The sequence below is a fragment of the Lemur catta genome, chromosome X (genome assembly GCF_020740605.2).
Source record: "Lemur catta isolate mLemCat1 chromosome X, mLemCat1.pri, whole genome shotgun sequence".
NCBI lineage: Eukaryota > Metazoa > Chordata > Mammalia > Primates > Lemuridae > Lemur > Lemur catta.
Window position 1 is genome coordinate 31,573,055 of NC_059155.1, and position 20,565 is coordinate 31,593,619.

The window sequence follows — 20,565 nt, forward strand, 5'->3', positions numbered from 1 at the left end:
CATGGATCTCCCAGGATGCACCTGCAACTCACTCCTCTTGAAAGACTCCAACACCTCAGTGAGCCGATGATGCTGCAGTACACAAAGGGCAATATCAAAGCAACTTTTAGAGAGCTTAGTGGTTTTTTGTCTATCATTTTTTGGTTTTTGCTATTCAGGTAAGTAAAATCGATCCAATTCAAAAAATAATCAATGAGCTCCTGTTGTGTGTCAGGAACTGAGCCATGTACTGGAGATATAGAAATAAATAAAATGTAAGTTCTGCTTTCAGAGGGCTTACTGTATAATCTGACCATAGTGCCTTATTTCTGTCCTCATTTATTAAATTCTCCTTTCTACTCTTCATAAAAGAAAGACGATCAATGTATTCATTTTGTCATGGGTGCTACTTCCTAAGTGAGGCCTCATTTTAAGATAATAGTAGCTAATACATATATACCACTAAAACCCTATGAAACAGATAATATAGTTATCCCAGTTTTACAATTGAGGAAACTAAAGTATAAACAAGAAAACTACAAATGTCACACAGTGGATCAGTGATGGGTCCAGAATTCAAACTTGGCTCCAAAATCCATGCTCTTAACCACCACTCTATACTGCCTGATATGAATAATAGAAATTTCTGTCTGCAAGCACTATCCATTTCATAAGGTATATTTTGAGCTCATGGGAGCTTTCTGAAGAGCTCAAGAGAAAGGGACAGTATGTCAGGTGTCCCTTAATTTTAGTCTTGAAAATGAAATGAATCCTCCTGGGAATCAGACTCTTTCATGGTAGGTGGAACCAGGAAAGCCCTCTTTGGGAAACCTATGTGAAGAAAAGCCATGAAGTGTGCCCAAAATATTTCTAAAAAGATCAAAAAGCTGTGAATATATGTGTGGGTATCTCCACATATGTCTAGTTAGTTTAGGAAAATTCTGGCCTGCACAGTGCTAAAACACTGAATTATTCAATTAAAAAAATATGGTTAGTCTGGTGAGACTCATTTATTATAAATCATATAAACATAAAAAATGTGTTGTTTTCCAGCTATTTATACTGGCATTTGTTTTGAGATCTTTGGGGCTATAAGACAGTGCAGACTGCAAGTCAAACTAACGTTTTATGATTAAATAGGTTGTCATTTTAGTATGAAACTTTAGTACCCCTTGAAAAAGTATATGCCCTGAAAATCTCATTCTTGTAACACTGTTCAAAAACTCAGGTTGTGATGTCACCGATGCATAAAGGGCAGATCAGCTGGCTTCAGTCTCAGTCTAATAACTCTACTCCAAGAATCCTTTCCCTTCAGATAGATTCCGTTTTCTGATTCCAAATCAGGGAGCATCTACAGAACAAAAAGGAGTCTTCTAACTCTCATGAAAGGCAGCCAAGGGTATCCTTGTAGGATGACTCTGTAACAAGTAGGAACACCCTTACTTAGAAGTCGCATGGCAGCTAAGTAGTTTTTCAGTTTGCCTACACTTGGTTCTGATTCTTATTCAGCCCCCTTATTCTGCATCAGATTTTATTGAGGATCCTGTTATAATCTATACTTTACCTCCTGAATTACTTGTCCATAAGAGTTTCTGCCTTCTGAGAGTTGTCTGTCCTAGGTAGAGAATCCAGAGAGATTATGCACACCATTAGCCTGCATGATCCTTCCTGCTGCCCACCTTCTAAGACAAATCTTTTCATCCACAGCCTCCTCTCACCAAGGCCTGATACCTGCTTCGTGAGTCTATAACTATATACTATAAATACCCAACATCCTGATTTATGACTAGAACTTGATAGAGATATTACAGAATATCCAAGAAAAAATCTTGATGTTAATAATGAGCTGGTCTGTGATAGCAAGCATATTTCATAGAACTAGACGAAACAAAGTAAATAAAAATTTGCATGGACAAAAGAGGGTGAAAACACTTTTTTTCCAATTCTGAAATAATCCCCATTTCCTCTCTTCACTCCACCACCTTCTCTCCATGCAAAGGGCTGGTTGTAGGGCTACAAAAATGCAAGGCTTTGAAGTTTATTTCTAAGCTACAGGGCATTGATAAAACTCAATACCATGAGATACCGAGTGTTTCTTATCATAGGCTTTTTACCCTCAAGCATTTATTTCTTTCAAACACTTCAATGTAGTTCCAGTCAGATCAATTTCTTGACATTGGGTAAGACAGAAGAGCCAAATAACTGGCATTGATTCATTCAACAAACATGTATTGAACCTATTATGTTGTGCCAGGGACTGTGTGAGTTGGTGAAAATATGCCCGTGCACAAGACAGTCAGGGTCTCTTCCCTCCCCGAGCTTACAATTTGGTAAGAATACAGAAATTAAATAGTGACACAAATATTACAAACTGTGATAAAGGCCATGCAGGAATCAGGGTGCTATGAATGACTGTAACAAAAAGATATGATTTAGATTTGAGGGGAGTGTTATGGAAGGTTTTCTAAAGAAGTTCCTTTTAAGCTGAGATGTCAAGGATGATCAGGATTTCACCAAGCAAAGAAGAGTAGGAAGAATATTTCTAGCAGAGAGAACACAATGTGCAAAAGTCCTGAGATGGGAACAAGCTTGGAGTGCTTCATAAAAACAGTGTGGCTGGAACATGGTGAGCCCAAGAGGAGACAGTGCAAGGTAAGGTTAGGGTCAGATCATTTAGTCATGTAGGTAGGTCATGGTAAATAGGTTAGATTTCATTCCAAGAGCAATTGGAAGCCCTCAAATGAGTTTTAAGCATAGACAGGATATGGTCATAATTATGTATATTTGTTTAAAGTTATTCTGGCTGCTATGTGGAAAATAGACTATAGAGAGGCAAGAGTGGAAGTAAAGAGACCTATTATTAGGCAGCTCAAGTATTAGTCCAGATAAGAGACGATGGTGGCTCTGACTAGATAAGATTTGTAGGTAGATCTGAAATATATGTAGAAAGAAGAGCCAATAGGACTTGTGATTGCTTAGATGTGCAGGGAAAGGAAGAAGTCAGAGTGAATTGAGCACATATTTTATGTCATGGATGTGAATTGGCTAAAGGCAAATATCCATAGCAGGAAAGGACAATTAGCAATTCCATGATTCAGGCATCTGATCACATTTGAGTAACAAAATAGCACATTTTCTTTAAGGGGAGTGTTCAAAGCACATTTCAGGTGAAGTCTAACACCCCTCATTTTATAGCTGAAGGAATTAAAATCCACAATGGATTATGCTAATTTGTAAATTAATCTTAGGCTGTGTATGAGTGCTTTATCTTCTAAATTAGAACATAAACTTCCAAACAACATCAATGGTTTTATAGACATCACTTCATAATAGTACCCAATATAGGGACTGAGGACATAGCAAGTACTCAATAAATGCTTCTCAAATTAAAATGAATTTGATTTCTTCTTCTTTCTCAATAGATAAAACAAAATGGATATTCTCGTTACTGATAATGGCAGTGAAGTGACAGAGTTCATCCTGGTGGGTTTGTCCAATCATCCAAAATACCAGATTGCCTTTTATTGTACCATAGTAGTGGTCTACCTGATCACATTGGTGGGTAACAGTCTCATTATCATTGTGGCCAGAGTTGATGGGCAGCTTCACACTCCTATGTATTTTTTCCTAAGCAACCTGTCCTTCCTCAATATCTGCTACTCCAGCAATTTGGTGCCTTTTTCACTGTTCAATGACTTGAGAGACTACCCCACTATTTCCTATAATAGCTGTTATGCCCAGATGACCATTGCTCTATTTCTGGGAATGACAGAGTGTCTCCTCCTTCCTGTCATGGCTTATGATAGGTTTGTTGCAATCTCCAGTCCTCTGCGTTATACCATCATTATGAACAACTGGGTCTGTATACAGTTGGCCATGGTGCCCTGGGCCAGTGCCTTCCTTTTGGCAGTAATACCAATTATTGCAATTCCTCCCCGTTTTTGTGGACACAATGTCATCAACCATTTTACCTGTGAGGTGCAGGCCCTGTTGAAGCTAGTCTGCTCAGACACTCCATGCAGACTTATTCTGGGTTTGGTCATTGGCATATTCACACTGCCCCTGCCCTTCACCTTCATCCTCATCTCCTATACCCGCATTGTGGTTGCTGTACTTAGGATCCACTCTTCAGGGGCCAGGCTCAAAGCTTTCTCCACCTGTGGATCCCATCTGACTGTGGTTACCATATTTTGTGGGTCAGCCATCTACATGTACTTGAAACCTCAGTCAAGGGAATCCCAGGACCAGGGTAAAATCATCTCTGCATTTTATGGGGTTGTGACCCCTATGTTGAACCCCCTTATTTACACCTTGAGGAACAAGGATGTGAAAAATGCTCTAAAAAAAATAATTAGGAAGAAAGAGTCCTAAAAGGGAATGGATATTCCATGGAGACTCATCTAACCAATAGTTTGATATTGACTTGTAAAAATAACAAGTTAGAAATACTAAGCAAAATTTTAGTAAGGTAATTAGTTTCAAATGCATTTTTTTCTATTTCCAACAGGCAGGTAAAATAGAGCATTGGAAAATGAGAAAAACATATTAAACTTTTATAATTTCATCCCTTTAAGTAATAAATTACACAAGACAATCTCAAAGGAGAGTTTTTAAAACAAAATAATAATTAGTATATTTTAATCCTGAGTAATTTGATTTTATTTTACTAAATGTGAAATACTCCAATATTCTAAGACTCCCTTTTATAGGTGATAAAGAGCAAAGGTGCAAAGCGTAATCCTAGCACTCTGGGAGGCCGAGGTGGGTGGATCGCTCGAGGTCAGGAGTTTGAGACCAGCCTGAGCAAGAGCAAGACCCCGTCTCTACTAAAAATAGAAACAAATTATCTGGCCAACTAAAAATATATATAGAAAAAGAAATTGACCGGGCATGGTGGCGCATGCCTGTAGTCCCAGCTACTCGGGAGGCTGAGGCAGTAGGATCCCTAAAGCCCAGGAGTTTGAGGTTGCTGTGAGCTAGGCTGACGCCAGGGCACTCACTCTAGCCCGGGCAAAAGAGCGAGACTCTGTCTCAAAAAAAAAAAAATGTGCAAAGTGGACAGTTCTTATCTCAATGCTTTTTGTACAAAATATGTCATGACCAGACATTGAAGTGATGGATGTGAGTGGGTAGGGAAAAGAAAACTATTCAACTGCTATATAAGATTCTGCATATGCTAGGAGCTGATGCAAGGAGCCTTTCAAAACTGTGTATGTACTGAGAGCCAGATTTGATGACCCTATGGAACCTGCAATTACATGTACTGATCAATATGATCAACAGATAGGACTACCTTTTCTCTGTCAGTGTACAACACTCCTTTCAACTTCCAAAGGTCTTCTAAAGGTGCAGACCTCACAAGCATAGAGCAGATTTAACTCAGGAGGAATGCCCTTAAAACAGGCAAATATATACTATATTTTAAATTATAATGCTTATTATTTAAAAATTGATAGAGTAGAGAAGAAATGAAAAATCATCTAATTCCTACACTCAGTGAGGCTTGCATAGGTTTGAGAATCAGGCAGACATATTTAAATCTGCTATTCACAATTGTGTGAGATTTAGCTAGTTACCCTTCATCTTTTTAAGCTTCAGTTTTCTCATCTGTAAAATGGGAATTATAAGTGCTTACCTCACAAAATCTTTCGAAAATTAAATTAGAGAGTGCAAGTTACATTTCTATCACAATGTCTGGCACATGGTGGACACTGATTACATGTGAACCAAAAAAGAAAAAAAATACTTGTCAATTTGCCCTTTAATATCCATACCCAATGTATGAGTGGTCACTTGCCTATATCTATACCTGACTATATCACTTAAAAATAAACTATGACAATGTGACAAATGGAAAAATTATACTCCCATTGTTATCTTAATTTGAATTTATCTCATTAAAAAAGAGGTTGAATAGATTTCTCATGTTTATTGGTCATTTGTGTTTTGAGAGTCAGTGTTTTTGAAGTTGGGCCAAAATATCAATGAGCCAGCCCAATTTTGGAAAAAGGAAAATGCTGGACTCTGTGACATATGATTAATAAAAAGCCTCCAAACTGTGCTGAACCTGATTAACTCCACCATTACTTCCAGATACATCCTGACAGGCAGACACCCAGTTTGATTAATTCTGTTTCACTCTGGTAAGCACTCCTGGAATTAATACTTTATTGGTCAGTGACAGAGGCTGCCTGGACACTATTGTAAATACAAATGGAAATGAGAAAACCATGGGAACCCTAATATAGAACTCTTTAGAAAGGGAATCTATGGTGTTATGAAAAATTTGTTGTAACATTATCAATTTAATCTTGAACAAATGAACAAATTCTTGTGGAAGTTTAATTTCTGGTGTTTTCTAATCTTTCTCATTTAACCTAAAGCACTCCTGAAAGTAGAAGGAAGGCACTATTAACTAACTAATAAGACAGAGTGAGCAGATAAAGTCAAGCACTAGAAGGGGGAAACAAATGTGATTCCTCAAACGGAAGGGGAAAAAAAGTAAAACTACAAGGCTAATACTTATTGGAGTTTGATCATTTTCATTAGGGACTAAGAGGAAGCAGAGAAGAACAAGCAACGAGATGTGCCTTATGCTGACAGAAAGAAATTTATTAGGGAGAGGCAGAGACCTTTTTAGATGAGAGAAAATTGGACAGATAAACTAACGTGTTTCCTTTTGATTACCTCAGGGAGAAGTTAGACAAGTTTCTCTCTAGAGAGAGAAATATGTTACATCAAGAAGGGATGAACAAGCTGCAGGAAGGTTTCTGACATAAAGTCAAGACTTGGGATGAATAGAAAGTGTACAAGATTATAAGAACAGTTAGTCAGAGTTGTGTATGTTAGGCGTCTTTATGTTACATGTTTACTGTGAAAGTTACCTTCTTCAAATCTCCCTTGTTTTAATAAATAAACAAGTTTGAGTGATAATAAACAGACAATACTTTGGAACTACCCTATGCCTTGGGAAACTTGTTTAAATTTTTTATCTCTGCAAACAGCACTTATGACCTGGAGGTGACAGTGGGCAACTCTGCCTGTCTGCACACCATCTCCTCATAAGGGGTGCCAAAATCACAAGACAACATCTTAGAAGGTTGAATTGACCCCTTAAAAATCAACATCACTGAGAAAGAGCTTCGTGCTGTGCACTGGCAACAGCAGAGCAAAGAAAATGCACTTGAGAGCCATAACCACAACCTTTCCTGGAAGTGTTTCACAGAAAGAAATTTAAAATTTGAAAAAAGAATATATCATTGGATTTTCAGTGAGTTTGGCAGCAACATCAGTACTAAATAGTGAGAAAATAAAATTAATTACCTAAAAACAGCTCCTTGAGTTTCAACAAGTCATGAAAGCAGCACTATTAAATCTACTATTTTTGTCATATGGAAATGAGCACACAGAAATGTGTTCATTTGTTCCTGCAATTTTCGTTGTTGTGAGGCCATTATCCTAAGCGAAGTAACTCAGGAACAGAAAAATAAAGGTTGCATATTCTCACTTATAAGTGGAAGCTAAGCTATGGCTACACAAGGACACAGGGAGTAGTATAATGAACACTGGAGATGGACAAGGTAATTTTTCATCCTTCAGTCCCTCCCAGGAACACAAAACCAAATACTGCATGTTCTCATTTATAAGTGGGAGCTAAGCAGTGGGTATGCATGGTCATACAGAGTGACTTAATGGATATTGGAGACTCAGAAGGGAGAGGGAGTGAGGGAGGTGTGGGTTGAAAGTTACCTACTGAGTACAATGTACACTATGGGGGTGATGGGTACAAAAACCCAGACTTCATCACTATACAGTATATGCATGTAACAGAAAAAAATAGAAAACAAAAAAAATAAAATAATCACCAAACAAAATTTTCCACTAACACATTAGAGTCATGGCCCCATATGCCCATATCTGTTTGTCCACATATGCACATAGACCTGCATGCACGGGCTTTATTGTCGGAAATACCTGGATTTGAATTCAGACGTTTTGAATTCAGAAAGATCATTTTTTAGCTGTACAGCCTTGGGAAATTTATTTCAGCCTCTCCGACATCCCCATCCTTACCTATGTAATATAGAATATAACAGTCTCTACTTCATAGGGTTTCTATGAAGATTGAATAAGATAAACCATGTAAAACACTTAGTACAGTACTTGGCAGCTAGTAAACACCTTAACACATGAGCTATTAATATTATTCTTTTTTGCTTTTATTATTATTTTAATCAACACATAAAAATTGTACGTATCTATGGGGTACAGTGTGCTATTTCAATCCCTATGTACAAAATGTAATGATCAAATCAGGGTAATTAGCATATCCATAACCTCAAACATTTACCATTTCTTTATGTTGGAAACATTCAAAATCTGCCCTTCCAGCTATTTGAAAACATACAATAAATTTTTGTTAATTATAGTCACCCTATAGTGCTACAGAACATTAGAACTTATTCCTTTTATACATCTGTACCTTTGTTAACCAATCTTTGACTACCTCTTGTCCCCCTAAGCCTCCCCCACCTCTAGTAACCACAATTCTACTCTCTACTTCTATGGTATCAACTTTTTTAGCTTCCGTATATGAGTGGGAACATGTGGTATTTATCTTTCGATGCCTGGCTTTATTCACTTAACATGGTATTCTCCAAGCTCATCCATGTTGCTGTGAATGACAGAATTTTGTCATTTTTATGGCTAAATAGTATTCTATTATGTGTATATACCACATTTTCTTTATCTATTCCTCTATTTATGGACACTTAAGTTGATTCCACATCTTGACTATTGTGAATAGTGCTGCAATAAACAGGACTGCAGATATGTTTATAAGGCTGTGATTTCATTTCCTTTGAATACATATCCAGTAATGAAATTGCTGGATCATATAGGTAGTTCTATTTTTAGTTTTTTGAGGAATCTTCATATTGTTTTTGATAATGGCTGCTCTTGTCATCATCATCATTAATATTACGTAATTCTGGTACCAGAGATACATGTATATTGAAAGGCCTAGTTTATTTGTGTGTAGCAAGGAAATCACACTTTTCTGAACTAAAGCCTACACCTGGAATTATGGAGAGCATAAACAAGCATGTGTATGTATTTGGGTGTAAGGGTTGGAGGATATTTCACACTTTTCTCCTTTTTATTCCTTATTTTACTTATTCAACCAATATTTATTGAATATCTTCTATGTGTTAGGTAATTTGCTAGCATTGGAGATCTACAGGGAAAAAGACAAAAATTCTGGTGTTTCTTAGTAGTGACTAAACATTTTAATAGATGTTAAACAGGTTATCACATATATAAATAAAACAAGAGCACAATAAGTATTCTGAAGGAAACTAACAGGAAGCTGAAACAGAGTAATGGGTAAGACCTATTTTGGATAGGACTGTAAGGTCAGATCTTTCAAAAGAAGTAATATTTAAATTGAGACTGAAAGATTCACATTAAATGCTTAGTGTGAAGTTTGAAGAGTGAGGAAATGAGCATACTAGGATGAACGAAAAAAATACAAAGAAAGGACCGGGCATGTTTAAGGAATAGGAAGAAGACAAGTGTAGAACTAAGTGAACAAGGGGGGGCGGTGGGCAGCTGATATGTCATCCATTCCTTCATTCTCTCAAAAATAACAACTAATGGCAAACACAAAAAATGCATGTGCCCAATTCCATTCTTGATTTTAGAAAGTTGAATCTGAGTCTTCTTTCTTTTTCTTGATCAACCAAGCTAAAAGTGTTCAATTTTGTTGATTACTTCAAAGAACAAACTTTCAGTTTCAATGCCTTTCTCTATTGAGATGAGGTCTTCCTATGTTCCCCAGGCTGGTCTTGAACTCGTGGGCTCAAGTGATCCTCCTGCCTCAGCCTCCCAAAGTGCTGGGATTACAGGCATGAACCACTGTACTTGGACTCCTTTTTTAATATTGATATTTACAACTAAAAATTTCTCTCCATGTACAGATTTAGCTGCATCTTATGAATTTTGGTATTTTGTGTGTTTTTGTTCATTTCTAAGTGCATTCTAATTTGTCCTTGTCATTTCTTTTTTGACCTATTGATTATTTAGGGGTATTTTTTAAATTTCTGCACATTTGGGGATTGCTCAAACTTCTGTTACTAATTTCTAATTGAATTCTATTGTTGTCATAAGCATACTTTGTATGGTTTCAATTATTTTAAATTTATTGGGATTTGTTTCATGCCCTAGTATATTATCTATTCTGCAGAATGCTTCATGTGCACCTGAGAAGAATGCCTATTCTGCTCTTGTTGAGTGGAGTGTTCTATAGAATCCTATCAGATACAATTGGTTTATGTTGTTAAAGCCTTCTATTTTCTTGTTTACCTTCTACCTAGTTGTTCTATCAATTGTTAAAAGTAGGGTATGAAAGTCTTCAACTATTATTGTTAAATTAACCATTCATCCTTTTAATTGTCAGTTTTTGTTTTACATATCTTGTGGCTCTGTTGTTATATGCATACATGTTTATAATTGTTATGTCTCCCTAATGGGGTGATACTTCTTTTATCATTGCAAAATTTTCTCCTTTGTCTATATTAAAATTTTTTGTCTTAAAGTCTATTTTGTTCAATATTAACCACTTCAGATCTGTTGTGCATACTGTTTGTATACGATATATTTTTTTCAAACTTTTATTCTCAACTTATTTGAATGCTTGAATCTAAAGTGAATTTCTTGTAGATAACATATAGTTTCATCATGTTTTGATTTTTAAAAAATTCATTTGGTTAGTGGTCCCCAACCTTTTTGGCACCAGGGACCAGTTTCATGGAAGACAATTTTTCCACAGACCAAGGTAGGGAGGGAGGGATGGTGAGTGATAGGGAATGGCTATCTGGTAAATACAGATGAAGCTTCACTTGCTCCCCCCGCCACTCACCTCCTGCTGTGCGGCCGGCAGATTTAGGTTTGCCAATTTGTCATTTCTTTTCTGTATTCTCTCTCTCTCTCTCTCTCTCTCTCTCTCTCTCTCTCTCTCTCTCTCTCTCTCTCTCTCTCTCCCCCTCTCTCTTTCTCTTTTTAGAGATGTAGTCTTGCTTTTTTGCCGAGGCTGGAGTGCAGTGACATGGTTATAACTCACTGTAGCCTCAAACTCAGCTCAAGCAATCCTCCTGCCTTGGCTTCCTGAATAGCTGGGACTACAGGCACATGCCACCATACCCAGCTAATTTTTCTTATTTTGTGTAGAGACAGGGTCTTGCTATGTCACTCAGGCTGGTCTTGAACTCATAACTTCAAGCAATCCTCCTGCCTTAGCCTCCGAAAGTGCTAGAATTACAGGCATGAGCCACTGCACCCAGCCTCTCCTTCATTTTTAAAGGATAGCTTTGCTGGATATAGAATTCTTCATTGATGGTGTCTTTTTTGTTCTGTATTTTGAATATGTTAATCCACTGCCTTCTCTCCTACATAGCTTCTGATGAGAAGTCACCTGTTAATTTTATTAAGAGACTCTTATACATGATGAATCACTTTTACTCTTGCTTCTTTCAAAATTCTTTTTTTGCTTTGGTTTTTGACATGCTGACTATGACTTATCCAGCTGTGGACCTCTTTGAGCTTGTTGGATGTGTAGATTAATGTATTTGGTCATATCTGGGAAGTTTTCAGCAATTATTTCTTTAAATATATTTTCTTCTATTTTCTGTCCTCTCCTTCTGGAACTTCCATTACGCATATATTGGTATGTTTGATGATGTCTCACAGGCCTTTGAACTTTTTTTCATTTTTCTTTATTTTTATTTCTTTCTGTTTCCCAAACTGTATAATGCCAATTGACCTATATTCAAGTTCATTGATTCTTTCATCTGCCTTCTCAAATCTACTACTGAGTCTCCCTAGTGAATATTTTTATTTTAATTATTGTTCTTTTCAACTCCATAACTTCTATATGGCTGTTTTTTAAATTTCTCTCTCATTAATATTGTATATTCAGTGAGATATTATTCTTACATTTTCCTTAATTCTTTAGACATTTTTTATTACTTTGAATATATTTACAATAATTTGTAATCTTTCTGCAGTAAGACCAACATTTGGAGTTCCTCAGGGACAGTTTCTATTGTTTGCTTCTTGTTTGTGTGTATACAACATACATTCCTATTTTCTGTGGGATCATATTTTGTTGAAATCTGTATATTTTAAATAATATAATATGACAACTATGGAAATCAGATTTCCCCCCACTCCCCAGGATTTGCTGTTGCTGTTGCTGTTTGTCGCTTTTGTTCTTGCAAAAGGGATCATTATGTTATTGTTTGTCACTTTCATGGACTATTTAAAATCTGTATTCTTTGTGTCACGTGACTATGAAATTGTCTGCTTTGTTAGCTGAGTAGTCAGTTAATGATTGGACAGAGATTTCCTTAAATGTCTTCAATAAATAATTCTTCTGGCCTTCACTGTGGGGCACTGTTTGTATATTGTGGCACATATTCAATGCACCCAAGGGAGTTTACCTGCTTGCACAGAGCTTTAGGTGAACCACAGGTAAGAAACAAGGCCTTCTCAAGGCTTTCCTGGATATGAACGTAGTCTGCATGTGTGCATGTATGGTCTTCTAGATCTTATGAGTATACCAAAATTTTTTAAAGCCCCCTATGGCCATCTCATCCAATCACTTTTCCTTTTAATTTTTTTAAGTCAAGTCTCTTGCTAGTCCCAAATGGTAATACCACCTTAAGTAGCTGCATTGTTAAACAAGTTCCACTATTATTTTTTAGAAATGTCCTGAGAATAGGGCTGTTTACACAGAGTGACTTCTGAGTCGGTTCAAATAAAAAGACCTCCGGAGAACTAGAACTTTTCAGCAATCTACCAGACAGGTCAAATAGTGGCAATTCTGTGAGGATGGGGGTTTGGGGGAACTTCAGACCTGTTACATCCTCTCCAGTGGCTGTTAAACTTCTGGTTTTCATGGCTAGCATAGTTGTGAGACTGTTGATTTTTAAGGATATCATGGAGGTAGGGAGAAAGCATGGGATTAAAGCAAATTAAAACATCACAAAGGTCACTTCTTATTGAGATCATGCCTTCTTTCTTGAATAAATGATTCCCGGATTATTGTAAACTTTTGGTTAATTTCCAGAATTCTAGAAAAGTTTATTTTGACAATTGTTGCCAGTGTTTTCATTGCTTTTATAGAAAAGCAGGTTTTTGGAGTTACTTCACCATTTTGAAAGTTCTTCTCAAGGGTTTTAACTTTTAGGGAAATGGCAGGTTTTTAAAGGAGTTTGAGCAGTGGCGTGTACTGATCTGACTCAGATTTTAAAAGGATCGCTCTGACTATTGCATAAAAAATTGAGAGATCGAGGGTGGAAGCATAGAGACTACTTAGAAGGATATTTCAATAGCTTAGGTAAAAGATGATGGTGTCTTAGAACAAGGTAGTAATAAAAGTGGTGAGAAGTGATAGAATTTTTTAAATAATTTGAATCAAGGATCACTAAGATTCAATGATGGATTAGACCAGGGTTGTGAAAAAATGTCAAGGACGACTGAAAAGTTTATATTGTAAAAAACTGCAGTAACAGAATGGACATAATGGAGTAGGAGGATATCAGGAAATATTTTGGAGAGAGAAAGTGTAGGGAAAGAATGAGAGTTCAATTTTTCACATGTTAATTTTGAGATACTTATTAAACAAAAAAGAATCAATGTCAGTTAAGCATGTAAATATATGAATCTGGAGATCAGGGGAGAGATGTGAACTGGAAATATAAATATGGAAATTGTCAACATATAGAATAAATTAAAAGCCACAGGACTGGGTGAGATCACAAAAAGATACGTAGCTAGAGAAGACAAAAAATCCAAGAACTGAGACCTGAGGGCATCCAACCTTAAGAGACAATGGAGAAAAATAGTCTGCAAAGAATACTGACATGGAGGGGCTAGTTAGCTAGAAGATAGGTAAAGAAAGAGTATGTTGTCTTGGAAAACAAAGGATATGAAGAAGGAGCGAATGATTAAATCCATCAAATGCTGCCAATAGGCCAAGTAAGACAAGAACAGACAATTGACCAAACAAACTGGCGGTTTCTATGATGTACAATAGGTATAAATATTACATTCCTTTTTGCAAGTAGATTACTGAAAGAATAAGTGAGGTTACATAGCTCCTCAACCCTGAGATAGAGATAGGTAATATGTGGGAAACTACAGATAACTTTGACTTTTATTTTTGCTTGTTAGCACATCTGCACATTTTATTGTGTGAGATATATCATACAAAGGTTATTTTTTTTTCTCTTTTCAATAACCTTTTAAAAGATAATGGGTTTGGAGTCTGGTATGGCAGAATGGTTCGTTTTAGACCATCATCTCATAGATTTAAAAAAAAACACCTCTGTACAAAATATTAAAAATAAACTATAGTTAAGCACTGCATACTGACATTTTGGTCAAAAAGAACCGCATGTACAAAGGTGGCCCTATAAGATTATAATGGAGCTGAAAATTCCTATTGCCTAGGAATGTCATGGTTGTTGTAATGTTGTAGCACAACCTATTACTCATGTGTTTGTGGTGAGGCTGGTGTAAACAAACCTATTGCACTGTCAGTTGTATAAAAGTATAGGAATACAAGAATGTCCAGTATGTAGTACTTGATAATGATAATAAACAACTATGTTACTGGTTTATGTATTTACTATACTATATCTTTTGTTATTATTTTAGAGTGTACTCCTTCTACTTATTTTTTTTTTAAAGTGAACTGAAAAACAGCCTTGGGAAGGCCCTTCAGGAGGTATCCCAGAAAAAGGTATTATTATCATAGGAGATGACAGCTCCATGCCTGTTATTGCTCCTGAAGACCTTTTAGTGGGACAAGATGTGGAGGTGGAAGACAGTGACATTGCTGATCCTGACCTGTGGAGGCCTAGGCTAATCTGTGTGTTTGTGTCTTAGTTTTTAAGAAAAAAGTTTAAAAAGTAAAAAAAAAAAAAACTCAATAGAAAGAAACTTACAGAATAAGGATATAAAGAAGGAAAATATTTTTGTACATCTGTACAATGTGTTTGTGTTTTAAGCTAAGTGTTATTACAAAAGAGTCAAACAATAAAAAAATTAAAAAGGTTATAGAGTACAAAAGTTACAGTAAGCTGATAATCTATTATTGAAGAAAGAATTTTTTAATAAATTTAGTGTAACCTAAGTATATAGTGTTTATAAAGTCTACAGTAGTGTACAGTAAAGTCCCAGGCCTTCACATTCACTCACCACTCACTCACTGACTCATCCAGAGATACTTCTAGTCCTGCAAGCTCCATTCATGGTCCTGTTACCAAACAAAGGTTCTGCTGCCTACCACCTGAGAACCAAACACTAGAGGAAAGTGACGGTGAAGGAACGGTGGTTTATTCAAGTGTCAGCAGCCTGAGGAGATGGTGGACTATTGTCTTAAAAACCATCTCATCTTTCTCTACTTACTGAGCAACTTATAAAGGGAAAAGGTAAAGGGGGTTCATGGAAGAAAGCAAGCTTTGTGAAAGTCATCATGGCTTGTTCAGTGGTTATCAGCAAACAATATGTAATCTGGTGGATCTTATCGTAGGTCTGAGATTGGCCTGTTCCAGACTCTTCATCTCTTTTCCTTAAGGTTTTTTTTTCTAATCTTATGCCTGACAGCTGTGTAAGCAAGCAGCGGGTTAATTCTAAACTTTTAAGACACAACAAGCTGAAAGCATACTGGAAGCAAAATGACTTTCCTTTAGCTAGCCTAGTGATATATATAGTCTGAATGGCCTTTGGAGTCACAGTCCTATTTTCCATCTTTTATACTGTATTTTTACTATATCTTATCTATGTTTAGATATGTTTAGATCACAAATATTCACCATTGTATTACAATTGCCTACACTATTCAGTGCAGTAACATGCTATACAGGTTTGTAGCCTAGAGGTAATAGGTTATACCATATAGCCTAGGTGTGTAGTAGGCCATACTGTCTCAGATTGTTTAAGTACACTCTACGATATTGGCACAACATGTCACATTTCTCAGAGCATACCCCCAAAGTTAAGTGACCCATGACTCTGAAGGCACTAGAGAGCACCCAAAAGCAAGTAGAAGCCACACTCAACTGTTAAAAGAAAGAAACCACACTGGGTGAGATTGGTGTGAGGTATTAGAGCATGATGTTGGGGTTTACCAGAGTAGCTAGAAGTTAAAGGGGGAAATAGCAGAAAGGAGCATGTCACAGAGAGGTGTGCCCCAATTTTTATGTAAAATGCCCTGACATAGACATGTACAGAGAAAACAATAAGAACACTAGCAGCAAGCAACAGAAATAAGGCTGAAGAATTGGAACAGTGATTTCAGAAGTTGCTCACCATAGTGACACAGAGCTTGGTAGCCAAATTCCATTTATTTGGAAGACCTTGGTAAATACCTTAGGCTTTCCATTGAAATTTCAGAAAGACTATGCCTTAGAAATAAAGACTATGTCCAAAGACTAAAGATTCACCCTAAAACTAAGAGCAAAACTGAGTCAGGCCCACACTAACAAAGTGTAAAATGAAGGCTTCAAAAGCTCAAGATGATCAGCCTATAATTTAAAAGTCAGCTAGAGCAAAAATCAAAATAGTCTTAGGAGAAAGATATGAGAATCAAGAATCTCTATAAAATATCATCAATAGTTTCTACTATGCAATCAAATATTATAAGAAATGAATAAAAACTCAATAAAATTATTAGAAAAAAGTTAATAAATTTGAATCCATGGTGATCCCAAGGTTGAATTAGCAGATGACATTTAAAAAGCTATTATAAATATGTTCAAGGACTTAAGGTGGTCAAAATAAGTGGACAAATGGGTATCCCAACACAGACATCAAAACTATAAAAAAAGTACCAAATGGATATTGTAAGACTGAAAGTATGATTTTAAAATAGAAATTTACTGGCTTGGAGATTATAGAAAAACATGGTGAATAAACTTGGAGACAGAGTGGTACAAATTATCCCACATAGGAAAAAAGTAAAGAAGGTTTTTACAACAAAATCAACCACATTTACTGAATTCACATTTATAAAACACTGCTGGGCCATAAAATAAGTCTTGATAAATTTTCAATATTGAAATCTAACACAATGTGTGTCCTGGCCACAAAGGAAATAGATTAGACATCAACAGCAAAAGAATATCCTGAAAAAAAACTTACATATTTGGAATTTAGGGCAGGGGAATGGGTGTATACATACATAATGAGTGCAATGCGCACCGTCTAGGGGGTGGACACACTTGAAGCTCTGACTTGGGGGGGTGGGGGAGAAAGGGCAATGTACGTAACCTAAACTTTTGTACCCCCACAATATGCTGAAATAAGATTTAAAAAAATAATAAATAAATAAATAAATGACATACTATTGAGTAACACATGAGTTAAGGAAGAATTCACAAGAAAAATCAGAGAATACTTCAAACTGAATGAAAGTGAAAATACAATATAAAAATTCATGAAATACAACTAAAGCAGTGCCTCAAAGGATATATCTTTAAATGTTTATATGTAAAAGAACAAAGGTTTAAAATCAGTTATCTATATTTCAACTGTAAAAAGCTAGGAAAAGATGAGCAGATTAAACCCAGAGTAAAAAGAGGGGAAGAAACAATAGAAATAAGAGCAGGAACAAATGAACAAGAAAACAGAAAATAAGTAAAGCAAAATGTTTATTCTTTGACCATATTAATAAAACAGTTAAACCCCTAGTAGATCTGATGAGGAAAAAATTAGAGAGAGATGACATTCAGTTTTGGTCATAGCTGAGTAAGATCTTACTAGACTAACACTCCTACAAATAACAACTACAAATTCCAGACATAATATAAAATTCACCTACTTAGAGACACTGGGGAGGAAACTGAAGGGGCCATACTCAGAGGAGAGGAGTTACAGAAAGTGAGTTCCCATTTTCAGGAGTTTTAGCTAAGGCCATGTGTAGGCAGCATGGTATGCAGAGGGGTGCTGGTAGGGGAGGTGGTCTTTCTCTTCTGGGGATACGGAAAAATAAATCCAGAGAAACAACAGTGCTGGAGAAAGAGGGGATATCCAGAAGGAAAACACCAAGGGAATGAATTCCAAAATTCTATCTGACCACATATTTGGCTAACCCCTGAACCACACAGGAAGTTGAAAGCTCAGTTAAATACAAAAGATATGAAATAAGATTGGAGCTTCCACTCAAAAATCAGCATTTGCAGTTTGAGCACAACTGAGATAATTGCCAGTTTAAAAAAAAAAAAAAGGAAGAAACACTCATCAGGGAAAAAAATAACAGAATTAGATCCTTTACAATTTAACTTTTATTATAATGTCTGTGATGCAATCCAACCTGTAAAGAAACAGGAAAATATTATACATTCTCAATACAAAAGAAAATCAACTGAAACCTTTCACTAGCTAACACAAATGAAAGAATTGGCAGACATGTGTTTGAAAGCATTTTTCTAACTATTCCCATTGAAATAAAAAAAAATTACAGCCAGTCAGGCACTGCATAACAGCGTTTCAGACAATGACAGACTGCACCTCCAACAGTAGTCCCATAAGATGATAAAGGAGCTATGTAATGGAGTACATTATAACATCTAGGTTTATGTAAGTACTCTCTATGATGTTCGCACTATGATGAAATGGCCTGATGGCATATTTCTCAGAATGTATCCCCATTGTAAGAGACACATGACTGTACTTGAATGAAAAGACAGAAATTCTCAGCAAATAAATAAATAAATAAATAAGACAAAATGAAATTATGGGACTGAAAATACAATATCTCAAATTAAATTCACTGGATTTACTTAAATGCAGAATGGAGATGACAGAGGGAAAACAAATTTAATTTGAAGATTGACCAATGTAAAAAGCACAGAGAAAAAAATCAGTGATAAAAAAATGTGTAAAGCTTCAGTGACCTATTAGAAAATAAATATCCACAGTCTAAAATGAGTGGAATTGTAGTCTCAAAATAATAAAATACAGTGCTCGCTTCGGCAGCACATATACTAAAATTGGAATGATACAGAGAAAATAATAAAATACAGAAAATGGCCGGGCGCGGTGGCTCACGCCTGTAATCCTAGCACTCTGGGAGGCCGAGGTGGGTAGATCGCTCGAGGTCAGGAGTTCGAGACCAGCCTGAGCAAGAGCGAGACCCTGTCTCTATTAAAAAATAGAAAGAAATTATCTGGCCAACTAAAAATATATATAGAAAAAATTAGCCGGGCATGGTGACGCATGCCTGTAGTCCCAGCTACCAGGGAGGCTGAGGCAGTAGGATCGCTTAAGCCCAGGAGTTTGAGGTTGCTGTGAGCTAGGCTGACGCCACGGCACTCACTCTAGCCTGGGCAACACAGCAAGACTCTGTCTCAAAAAAAAAAAAATAATAATAATAATAAAATACAGAAAATGGAACAGAAAAAAAATTGAAAATAAAATGGCTGAAAATTTCCCAAAATTAAACAAAAGCATAAATTTACAGATTTATTATAAGATGTCTAAAACCATCAAGTAGAATAAAGCATGAAAAAGGCCATGGCAAGGCACCCCATAGTCAAATTGTTGTCATCCAAGAATAAAGAGCAAATATCAAGAGCAGTAAGAGAAAAGCAACCTAATACATATAAGGGAAAATAATTAGATTAATTCTCATCAGAAAATAAAGAGGCCAAAGTGGAAAAATATATTTAAAGTGCCAAAAAAATAAAACAAACCGTAAACCCAGACTACTGCATCTAGTGAGAATATTCTTTAAGAATGAAGGCAAAATATAGACATTTCAAATAAAATGAAATAGAAGTAACAAAATTTGTCATCTGTAGAACTGCGCAATAAGAAATGATAAAATAAGTTCTTCATGCTGAAGGGAAATTTTGACAGATGGAAACTGAGATTCTCAAATGAAATGAAAAGCATCAAAAATTATATATATAGGGAAATACCAAAACATTTTTGCTCTTTTCATCTTAATTTCTTTATAATTCATGTGATTGCTAAAATAAAATGTATCGCCTTGTCTTAAGGGATATATATCATATGTATATGTAATAGATGTAACAATAACAGCATAAAGCAAGGGTAGGCAAACATTGTGCAAAGGACCAGATAATAATATTTTAGATTTTGCAAGCTACATAGTATCTCTTTCACATCTTTGCTTTTGTATTTATAATCCTTTTTTTAAGTACCTTTTCTTGTTTCATTAACATATCTTATTATGCTTAAGAATGTTAGAATACTTAGGCATTCTTGTCTTAATTGATTTTTTTTTATTTCAGCTCATCATGGGGGTACAAAAGCTCAGGTTATATACATTGTCCATGTCCCGCCCATCCCCCTGAGTCAGAGCCTCAAGCATGTCCATTCTCCAGACAGTGCACCTGGCACTCACCATGTAGTCATACCTCCGTCTCCTCCCTCCTCCCCCCACCTCCCCGAGTCAGCACCTTCAAGCATGACCATTCCCCAGATTAAAATGAATATTCTTAGTTTGAGAGTCATACAAAGACAGGCTGTAAGACAGATTTGGCCAATGGGCCACAG

At 36.2% G+C, this 20,565-nt stretch overlaps 1 protein-coding gene across 1 annotated transcript; it reads left to right on the plus strand.

Moving 5' to 3' along the window:
* The first annotated feature begins 3,411 nt into the window (after positions 1-3,411).
* On the plus strand, positions 3,412-4,350 carry LOC123628190 (olfactory receptor 13H1-like). The gene has a single exon (XM_045537832.1). The coding sequence runs from the start codon at positions 3,412-3,414 to the stop codon at positions 4,348-4,350; it is 939 nt and encodes a 312-aa protein (XP_045393788.1).
* Positions 4,351-20,565: the final 16,215 nt, after the last annotated feature.

Bases quoted from the DNA above. Each gene is read 5' to 3' on its own strand.
- LOC123628190 (XM_045537832.1), top strand. From the start codon at position 3,412: ATGGATATTCTCGTTACTGATAATGGCAGTGAAGTGACAGAGTTCATC.